Source organism: Anser anser (assembly GCF_964211835.1).
Source record: "Anser anser genome assembly, chromosome: 3".
Classification (NCBI taxonomy): domain Eukaryota; kingdom Metazoa; phylum Chordata; class Aves; order Anseriformes; family Anatidae; genus Anser; species Anser anser.
The window spans coordinates 1,382,779-1,393,139 of NC_139722.1; the positions used below are offsets into that span (position 1 = coordinate 1,382,779).

At 69.8% G+C, this 10,361-nt stretch overlaps 2 protein-coding genes across 2 annotated transcripts in view; one reads left to right on the top strand and one right to left on the bottom strand.

Annotated features, from left to right (window-relative positions):
- CLU (clusterin) overlaps positions 1-4,850 on the top strand; it is a 5,829-nt gene extending 979 nt beyond the window's left edge. Inside the window, exons 2-9 of the mRNA XM_083827667.1 lie at positions 547-638; positions 1,433-1,581; positions 1,698-1,868; positions 1,955-2,378; positions 2,969-3,082; positions 3,216-3,442; positions 3,656-3,837; positions 4,634-4,850. Coding sequence (XP_083683793.1) covers positions 557-638; positions 1,433-1,581; positions 1,698-1,868; positions 1,955-2,378; positions 2,969-3,082; positions 3,216-3,442; positions 3,656-3,837; positions 4,634-4,640 — 1,356 coding nt within the window. The 5' untranslated portion in view covers positions 547-556 and the 3' untranslated portion in view covers positions 4,641-4,850. The remainder of the gene's footprint in view (positions 1-546; positions 639-1,432; positions 1,582-1,697; positions 1,869-1,954; positions 2,379-2,968; positions 3,083-3,215; positions 3,443-3,655; positions 3,838-4,633) is intronic.
- Positions 4,851-5,201: 351 nt separating this feature from the next.
- On the bottom strand, positions 5,202-8,966 carry SLC35F6 (solute carrier family 35 member F6). The gene is made up of 6 exons (XM_083827677.1): positions 8,811-8,966; positions 6,954-7,026; positions 6,708-6,882; positions 6,332-6,544; positions 6,104-6,214; positions 5,202-5,872 (listed from the first exon to the last, which is right to left on the bottom strand). Exons 1-6 carry the CDS (start codon positions 8,885-8,887, stop codon positions 5,415-5,417), a joined length of 1,107 nt encoding a protein of 368 aa, XP_083683803.1. The 5' UTR covers positions 8,888-8,966; the 3' UTR covers positions 5,202-5,414.
- Between the last annotated feature and the right edge of the window lie 1,395 nt (positions 8,967-10,361).

Genomic DNA, 10,361 nt, shown 5'->3' on the forward strand with positions numbered 1-10,361 from the left:
GGGGGGGGGGCTGGCAATCCCACTGGAACCATCCCGGGGGGCGGGGGGGGGCGTTTCGCAGCCCCCTGCCCCACACCGTATGGGGGGGGGGTCTGAGCTGGGCGGGGGGGGGGGGCTCAGCACCACCCCCCAGCTTCACCCCCAGCAGCCCCCAGACCCCTGGGGGTGCCCCCCCCAACCTGTTTTTTTTTTTGGGGGGGGGGGACGTGTGAATGGGGGGGAGAAAAAGGCCCCCCCAGGGCGGGGGGGGGGGGGAGGAGTCACCACCTTGGCCACCAGCCCCAGCTGGCCCCGAGCCTGGGGCTTGTCCCGTGGGCTGCAGCCCCCCCCCCCGTGGACCCCCCCGTTGGGTTGGGGGGCGGGGGGGGGGCTCCCCCGTGGGAATAGGGTGCCCCCCCCCGTGGGAACGCCGCAGCAGCTCCCCGGCTTGGTGCCGTGCCCGTGGCCGGGTGCCCGCTGCTGACTCACGGCCCCGTGCCCGGGGGGGGGCCGCCTCCTGCTCCGAGCCCCCCCCCCCCCCCCCCCCAGCACCCTCTGCTTGCACAGGGCCGGGACCATGGCACCGCTGCTGCTGCTGCTCGGCCTCCTGCTCGCCTGCGGGGGGGGGCAGGCCCTCGTCCCCCCCAGCGAGCTGAAGCGTAAGTGGGGGCTGGGGGGGGGGTTGGGGGAGGGGGGGGGCACGGGTTGGTGGTTTTTTTTTTTTGGGGGGGGGGGTCCCGGAGGTTGTGGGGGGGGGTGGGGGGGGTGCTGGGCTTAGTGGGATGGGATGGGGTGGGGTGGGGGGGTGGGATGGGGCTCGGTGTTTTGGGGGGGGGCTGGATGGGGCTGAGCATCCTGCCGGGGGGGGCTGGATGGGGCTCAGTGTCTTCTGGGGGGGGGTCTGGATGGGGCTCAGCATCCTCTTGGGGGGGCAGGATGGGGCTCAGCATCCTCTTGGGGAGGCGGGATGGGGCTCAGCGTTCTCCTAGGGGGGGGCTGGATGGGGCTCAGTGTCCGGGGGGGGGCTGGTTGGAGCTCATTTTCTCCTGGGGGGGGTGTGGATGGGGCTCAGCGTCCTCCTGGGGGGGGCGGGATGGGGCTCAGCATCGTCCTAAGGGGTCTGGATGGGGCTCAGCATCCTGCTGGGGGGGCTCAGCACCCCGAGGGTCAGTGGGGGTGGCCAGATGGGGTCACAAGGCTGCTGCGGGGGGGGCGGGGGATACGGGGCCGGGGGGGGGCTGCCCAACTCCAAACCCCATCCGCGGAGGGCACAGGGAGGTGCCGAGCCCGGGCGTGAATTTTGGGCCAATTTTCTCCATTTCACTGAGCTCAAATTCGGGCGAGCAAACGGGACAAACATTTGCGTGCCCTGGGAGGGTGTTTTTTTTTTGGGGGGGGGAGGTGGGGGGGCACAACCATCCCGGGGGTGCTCATCATCCCCCCCCCCCCAAAGAGCTGTCGGCGGCCGGCAGCAAGTACATCGACACGGAGGTGGAGAACGCCATCAGCGGGGTGAAGCAGATGAAGGCGCTGATGGAGCGGAGCAGCAAGGAGCACCAGGCCCTCCTGCACACCCTGGAGGAGACCAAGAGGAGGAAGGAGGTGGGCGAGGAGGAGCAGGAGGAGGAGGACGAGGAGGAGGAGGAGGAGGAAGGGGGCTGGGGGGGGGGTCACGGCGCAGCCCCGGGGCGCGCAGGACGGTGCTGGGTGCCTTGCAGGAGGCGGTGCAGCTGGCGCAGGAGAAGGAGAAGGAGCTGGCGGAGAGGCAGGAGGTGTGCAACGAGACGATGCTGTCGCTCTGGGAGCAGTGCAAGCCCTGCCTCAAGCACACCTGCATGCGCTTCTACTCCAGGACGTGCCACAGCGGCTCGGGGCTGGTGGGGAGGCAGGTGAGCGGGACGGGCAGCGCCCCCGGGGGGGGTTTTGGGGTCGGGGGGGGGTCCTGCCCTGATCCTGAGCCCCCCCCTCCTGGCAGCTGGAGGAGTTCCTCAACCGCTCCTCGCCCTTCTCCATCTGGGTGAACGGCGAGCGCGTGGACGAGCTGCTGGAGCGGGAGCAGCGGCAGGAGAGGCAGCGGGAGGAGCTGGAGGAGCGCTTCGGGCTGCTGGAGGACGGCGTGGATGACATCTTCCAGGACAGCACGAGGGTCTACGGCCGCCTGGCCCCCTTTTTCCAACCGCCCTTCGGGGGTTTCCGCGAGGCTTTCCTGCCCCCCCCCGCCGTGCACCGCGTCCGCACGCCGGCGCGCGGCGAGAGGCTGGCGAGGGAGCTGCACCCCTTCGGCCGGCACCCGGCCCGCGGCTTCCACCACCTCTTCCAGCCGCTCTTCGAGCTGACGCAGCGCATGCTGGACGGCGTGCCGGGGAGCTGGGAGCACCCCCTGGCAGGATTCGGCCCAGGTAGGAGCTCTGGGGCACGGCGGCCGCGCGTCCCGGCAGCCCTCGTCAACGTGGGTTGGGTTTGGGGATGAGCTCAACCCTGCTACGAGACACCGGAGAATCCACAGGGGAGCCCGAGAGTCGCGGGCTCTGCTCTTCGCAGACCTGGGCTGGGTTTTTTGGGGTGTTTTTTTTTTTTTTTTTCCCCGTGTTTTTGCCTGGGGGGCCGGCTGCCAGGGGAAGGGAAGGTGTTGGTTTTGGGCGCGTTCCCCGGCGGCTGCACCCGCGCCGTCGCCTCCGGCTCCGTGTGGGGCGGCTGGGACAGGGGCTGTGTCGCAACAGGGGCTGGCACGGAGCGCTCCGGCCTGAAAAAAAACCACGACTCGTGTTTTGGGGCCAGGAAATGTTTTTCTGTGAAGTCAAGCTTCCGTGGAAAAAATACAAAACACTCGAGCGTTGCACAAGCGTCCCGCAGCGCGGGCTGGGCTCGTCCGCCCCAGCCTGGGCACGGGGAGCGCGTCCCCGTCCCCGTCCCCGTGGCTCTGCCGGGGGTGCTCCCCTCGTGGCGGCGGCATTTTGGGGTCCCTGACGCTGGCCCTGGCTCCCCGCAGAGTCCCGAAACTCGAGCAACGAGCGCATGGTGTGCCGCGAGATCCGGCGCAACTCGGCCGGCTGCCTGCGGCTGCGCGACGAGTGCGAGAAGTGCCGCGAGATCCTGGCCGTGGGTGAGTTTTTGGGGAGGGGGTGGGGGGACGCACACACAGAGCCCGTGCGAGGGCTTTTGGGGGCGAGGAGCGGGGGGGGAGAGGAGGCTCCACGAAAGGGATGGGGGTGCTGAGGGTGCCGCGCGCCCCGCAGACTGCTCGCAGGCGGACCCCGCGGGGGGAGCGCTGCGGGAGCAGTTCGAGGACGCCCTGCGCCTGGCCGAGCGCTTCACCCGCCGCTACGACGAGCTCCTGGGCGCCTTCCAGGCCGAGCTGCTCAACACCAGCAGCCTCCTGCAGCAGCTCGAGCGCCAGTTCGGCTGGGTCTCGCGCCTCGCCAACCTCACCCAGGGCTCCGACGGCTTCCTGCAGGTCACCACGGTGCGTCCCGTCCCGTCCCCCCCCCCCCCTTTCCATCCCTCCTCTTCCCACCCCGCGGACGGCGGAAAGTGGGTCAGGGGGGGAGAAAGAGGCGATTGTGCGCTGCTGCCGCCCGGCGCACAATAGTGCCCGCGGGGCCGGCTGCCAGATAAAGGGGGGGGAGGCACGGAGGGGCTCAGCTCCCCCCCCTCCGTGTCCCCCCCCACCCCAAAGGTGTTCTCCAAGGCCCCCAACCCCGCGGACCCGTCGGCGCCCGCTGACACGCAGGTGACGGTGCAGCTCTTCGACGGGGAGCCGCTGTCGCTCACCGTGCCCGGGGCCATCCCCTGGGACGACCCGCGCTTCATGGAGACCGTGGCCGAGCAGGCGCTGCGGCACTACAAGCAGAACGCCGTGTGAGTGCTGCCGGGGGGGGGCCGGGGACGCGTCCCGGGGCTGGAACCCATCCGGGCAGGGCAGCCCCATCCCGGGGGACATGCGGCTGTTGGGGTGCAGGGGGTTTGAGCCATGTTGGGGGTGAGCCTAAAGCCCCAAACCCCACATTTGGGGCGATCCTAAAGCAGGAACCCCACAGTTGGGGCGATCCTAAAGCAGGAACCCCCACATTGGGGGTGATCCTAAAGCCCAAAACCATGTTGGGGGCGATCCTAAAGCCCAAACCCACCCCCACTGGGTGCCATCCTAAAGCCCGAAGCCCCCTGTCGGGGGCAATCCTAAAGCAGGAAACCCCACATTGGGGGCGATCCTAAAGCCCGAAACCAGGTCGGGGGTGATCCTAAAGCCCAAACCCCATGTCAGGGTGTGATCTTAAAGCAGGAAACCCCACATTTGGGGCGATCCTAAAGCCCGAAACCACGTCAGGGGCGACCCTAAAGCCAGAAACCCCACATTGGGGGCCATCCTAAAGCCCCAAACCCCCCATCAGGGGCCATCCTAAAACGCCAAAACCATGCCAGGGGTGATCCCAAAGCCCGACCCCCCCCGTCAGGGGCCATCCTAAAGCCCAAAACCACATTGTGGACGATCCTATAGCAGGAATCTCCCCCTCGGGGGCCCTCCTAAAGCCCCAAACCCCCCCTCGGGGGCCCTCCTGAAGCAGGGAACCCCACCTTTGGGGCCATCCTAAAGCAGGGAACCCCACACTGGGGGCGATGCTGGGCTCACCCCCCCCTCCTGTCCTTCCTCCGGCAGGGAGTAGCCGCCCCGCTGCCGCAGCAGCCCCGCGCGGGGGCTCAGCCCCTCCTGCCCCCCCCTACCCGCGGGTGAAACACCGTCGGCACCGCTCCTGCTGCTGGGCCCCCAGGGTCCGGGACAGAAAATAAAAGGTAGAGTTCCCCCCCTCGGCTGGCTGAGCTCTCCTGGGCCTTTTTGGGACGCGCCCCGGCACAAATAAACCTCGCAAAAAGCAGCTGTGTGCGCCTGGAGGGGGGGCCGGGGGGTGCGAAATATGGGGAACCCACCCTGAGGGGGCTCGATAACGCTTCCCATCCCCTGCACGGGGCACGGACGCGGCCCCAAAGCCAGCGGGGGGGGGAGCTGAGCTGATATGGGGGCCCCATGAAGGACCCCAAAGCTCGCTGTCGATGGACGAGGACCCGAATCCTGCTATGGGGGGGGGGGGACACATGGGGACAGGGCCCCCAGGGTAAAGGAGACCCTTGGCCCACCCGTGCAAGGGACAGACACCATCCTCCACCCCGTGCCATCCCCCTTTTGGGTCCCCAACGTCCCCCCCCCCCCCCAGCCACCACGCAGCGAGCCGCGGGCACTCGCCCTTTATTTGGCACAGCCCCGGGGTGGGGGGCGCAGAGCAGCGGGGCCAGCCCCGACCCCAGTCCTAGGAGCTCACCCCGAGGGGCACCCCGTTGTTCCCGTGTGCCGAGGAGGAGGAGGAAGAGGAGGAGGAAGGCTGCCCTTCGCCACGCCGCCAGCACCCCGGGGGGGGGGCAGGCTCAGGAGTCCGGGGGGAGGCTCAGCTCTCGCTGTTGATGGCCCCGCGGTCCCCCTGCAGCAAACCCTCGCGCTCGGCCGCGCTGCCCCGGGCCAAGCGGGCGAGCAGGGGCCGGTGCAGGCCGTTGTAGAGCGCGGTGCCGGCCAGCAGCACCCCGAACCCCAACACCTGGAGGCCGTGGAAGCTCTCCCAGCCCACGGCCAGGCTGACGGCCCAGACGACGAGGGTGCGCAGGCTGTCCAGCACCATGCGGGTGGTGGCGCTCAGCTCCTTGGTGACGCTGACGCCGGCGAAGTTGAAGAAGGCGATGCTGCCCACGTTGCCCAGCAGGGCCAGGGCGATGAGGGGCCGGTGGCCGACCTGGCAGAAGGCGTCGAGGGCGTCCTCCAGCGCCCGCCGCGGGTTGCCGCTGAAGCCGCCCGCCGGGATGTAGTACATGGGCACCAGCAGCAGCGCCAGGATGACGAAGCCGAAAAATCCTGGGGGGAGGAAGAGAGGAAGAGGGGGGGGCGTGAGAGGCGGGCGCCAGCTTCAAGCACACCCCCCAGGGCTGCCCGTTCCCCCCCCACCACCCGTCCCTGCCCTGTGGTTGCGGTCCAGCATCCCCTTTTGCAGCCTGTTATATCCCGAACCCCCCCCAAAAAACAGCTCTCCCCAGGCAGGGTTTGCACCCCCCCCAAAAAAACGCCCGGCCCCGCGACGCAGCAAACCTTCGGTGCCCACGGCCTGCAGCGGGTGCACGTCGTGCTTGTAGACGAATTTCTCCTCCAGCACCATCTGGATGGCCACGATCACCTGCGCCATGACGATGAGGAGGTCACCTGCGGGGGGACGGGGGGGGACGGCTGAGCCTTCGCAAACAAGCGGCGCGGCCATCCCGGAGCCGTGCCTGGGATTATTTCCTCCCCCCCCCTTACCCCCCCAGGACCACCACGTACCCGTTATCACCTCGCTGAGCTTGTGCTTCTGGCCGTGGTCGCCGCGCAGGTCGGCCAGCCCCACCAGCACCAGCCCCACGATGGTGGCCGCGATGCCCAGCCACTGGCTCAGCTCCAGCCTGCGGCCCAGGAAGGCGACGGAGAGGAGCCCGGTGAAGACGATGACGGAGCCTCGCAGCATCTGGAAGCTGGAGGCGCTGGTCATGTTCAGGGCTGTGGGGGGAGAGAGGAGGACCCCAAAAAAATCATCCGTAGGCAGCCGGAGCTGCCCCCAGACGCCGCCGCCCCCTTTGGTTAGGGGTTCCCCAAGCCCCGCTGCTGCGGGGGGCTCCGGGGGGCTCCGAAACGGAGCCGTCCCAGTCCTCCCAGCACTCACCCACGTACATGATGCTGGTCCCAGTCATGTCGCAGAGCGCCGGGGGCAGGAAGAGCAGCGAGCTGAAGGGCTGCGACGACAGAGCCGGGCCGGGCTCCGGCCTCCGCCGCTCCCTCCACAGCAGCAGGTAGAAGACCCCCAGGCAGGAGAACTCCCCCAGGAACATGCCCGTCGCCTGCGGGAGAGGGCGGGTGAGGGCGGCCGGCCCCGTCGGGGACACCCCGGGGTGCCGAGCTGGGCTCTCACCTGCAGGAAGGGGTGCTGGAAGCCGTGCTCCTCCGTCCCGCCGCAGCCCGCGGCGCTGAAGTTGTCGGCCCACCTGCGGGGCGAGAGAGGGCGTCGGGGTTAGGGGAGGTGGGGCAGACCCCCAAGCACACCCAGGGCTGTCCTCGTCCTCCCGTCCTTGTCCTCCGCTTGCTCGGGGACAAACCGGAGGGCAGGGGGCTGGCCGGGGAGGGGGCACCTGCAGGTGCCGTCGGTGACACCGTGGGACACGGCAAAGCCAGGGGACGGCTCTGGGGACGGGGCTCCCCGTGCGTCCCAGGCTCGGGAAGGATCCGTGGCCACCCCGCCGTGCTGCGGGCTGCTGGCCCTGCTCCCAGCCCTGAGTGACAGGCGGGGAAACGGGACACCGATATGCACACACACCGCCGCCATCCCCTGGCCCCGCGCCCAGCAGGGCTGGATGCGGCCGAGCAGGGTGGCAGGGGACACCCCGACAGCACCCCGCGCCCCCGGGGGACGGGGCCCCTGAAGGAGGCCGCCTGCAGGCTGGGAAGGCAGCGGCACCACCCGCCCAGGGTTTTGGGGTGCGGGGCTACAAACCCCTTCTTTTGGGACGTCCTAGCCACCGGGCAGCGCTGGACAGGCAGGAGCAGAGTCCCCACGGCCAGTTTTGGGGAGCATCGCCCCGTCCGCACGGAGGAGGGGACCCCAGACAATTGGTGGCTGAGGACCCCCAGCCCCATGGCCCCAGCTCCTGCCCCAGGACCCCCGGCTCCTGCCCCCCAACCCCCGGCTCCTGCCCCACGGCCCCAGGACCCCGGCTCCTGCCCCATGGCCCCCAGCCCCCACCCCATGGCCCCAGGACCCCAGCACCAGCCCTAGGACCCCCGGCTCCAGCACCCCAGCTCCTGCCCCACGACCCCATAACCCCCAGCTCCAGCCCTACTGTCCCAGGACCCCAGCTCCAGCCCCAGGACCCCCAGCTCCTGCCCCTAAGGCCCCAGGACCCCCAGCTCCTGCCCCAGGACCCCAGCTCCTGCCCCACAGCCCCAGGACCCCAGCTCCTGCCCCAGGACCCCAGCTCCTGCCCCACAGCCCCAGGACCCCAGCTCCTGCCCCAGGACCCCAGCTCCTGCCCCACAGCCCCAGGACCCCAGCTCCTGCCCCAGGACCCCCAGCTCCTGCCCCACAGCCCCAGGACCCCAGCTCCAGCCCCAGGACCCCAGCTCCAGCCCCAGGACCCCCAGCTCCTGCCCCAGGACCCCCAGCTCCTGCCCCAGGACCCCAGGACCCCCAGTTCCTGCCCCAGGACCCCAGGACCCCCAGTTCCTGCCCCAGGACTCCCAGCTCCAGCCCCTAAGGCCCCAGGACCCCCAGCTCCTGCCCCAGGACCCCAGCTCCTGCCCCAGGACCCCAGCTCCAGCCCCACAGCCCCAGGACCCCCCCCGCTCCCGCCCCACGACCCCCGGCCCCTGCCCCACGGCCCCACAACCCCCAGCTCCTGCCCCAGGGCCCCCAGCTCCCGCCCCCCAGCCCCAGCCCCTTCGTGCTGACACCGCGGCCCCGCAGAAGTGCTGAGCAGGGACAAGCAGCGTGGGGAAGGCCGCGCTGACCGCAGACCGCCGTCCCACGGCCGTCCCCAGGCCCTCCCCAGCCAGGCCAGCAGGATTTCGGCCTGACTCAGCCCCGCTGCCCGCCGCCACCTTTCGCAAGAGGGCCGGGGGACGGCGGCTCCCGTGCCTCAGTTTCCCCAGCACCAGCCGGGGGGGGGCAACCACAGCCCGGGGCCCGAGCCCCGGGGGCTGGAGGGGCCCTGGGGGGGCTGGAGGGGCCCTGGGGGGGGCTGTCAGTGCCCGGAGCACCCCCTCCCGCACTCACTTGGCCGCCAGGGTGTTGATGGAGCCGGTGAGCAGCATGAGGGCGGCCAGGCCCAGCTGGTGCCGGGACCACGACATGGCCCCACCGCCGCCCGCGCCGCCGCCGCCCGCCCTGAGAGAAGGCCTGGCCCCGCCCCCCCGACTAGCCCCGCCCCCCGAGTAGCACCGCCCAATCGCAGTCACGCCCCCGTCGTAGCACCGCCCCCTCTCTCGTAGCCCCGCCCCCTGTGGCTCCGCCCCCCGCAGTGTTCAGCCCCGCCGTGGCCCCGCCCCCAAGCCGCCTTTGGCTCCGCCCCGCAGGGTTAAGCCACGCCCCCAATCTCCCTGGCCACGCCCCCCCGGTATCCCCATGGCCCTGCAACCGCGTCCCCGTATCCCTGTGTCCGTGTCCCCGTGCCCCCGTGCCCCCCTGTCTCCCCACCCCCATATCCCCATGTGCCCCCCTCCCTGTGTCCCCCCCTGTCCCCATATCCCCTTATCCCCATACCCCCCCATAACCACCTGTCCCCATATCCCCCCATCCCCATGTCCCCCTATGTCCCCGTATCCCCTTATCCCCATATCCTCGTGTCCTCATATCCCCCTGTCCCCATATTCCCACCATGTCCCCATATCCCCGTGTCCCCCCATCCTCGTGTCCCCCCATGTCCCCATATCCCCCTAACGCCATGTCCCCATATCTCCATATCCCCCCCATCTCCCCATATCCCCCCCTCATATCCCCATGTCCCCATACCCCCCCATGTCCCCATATCCCCCTCCCATGTCCCCATACCCCCCCATGTCCCCATACCCCCCCCGTCCCCATATACCCCCATATCCCCCTATCCCCATGTCCCCTTACCCCCCCGTATCCCCTTATCCCCCTATCCCCCATCCCTATATCCTCCCCATATCCCCCCATGTCCCCATATCCCCCCCCATATCCCCATGTCCCCATATCCCCCCCATGTCCCCATATCCCCCTATCCCCATGTCCCCTTACCCCCCCCATATCCCCCCATACCCCCCATGTCCCCATATCCCCCCATATCCCCATATCCCCCCCATCTCGCCATATCCCCCCATATCCCCCCCATGTCCCCATACCCCCCCATGTCCCCATACCCCCCGATACCCCCCCATATCCCCCCCCATGTCCCCATATCCCCCCATATCCCCATGCCCCCCCCATGTCCCCATATCCCCCCATCCCCATACCCCCCATGTCCCCATACCCCCCCATGTCCCCCCATACCCCCCATGTCCCCATACCCCCCCATGTCCCCCCATACCCCCCACGTCCCCATATCCCCCCCTATCCCCATACCCCCCCATGTCCCCATACCCCCCATGTCCCCATACCCCCCCATGTCCCCCCATACTCCCCATGTTCCCATACCCCCCCATGTCCCCATACCCCCCATGTCCCCATATCCCCCCCTATCCCCATACTCCCCCATGTCCCCATACCCCCCATGTCCCCCCATACCCCCCATGTCCCCATACCCCCCATGTCCCCATACCCCCCCCATGTCCCCATACCCCCCCACGTCCCCATATCCCCCCCTAT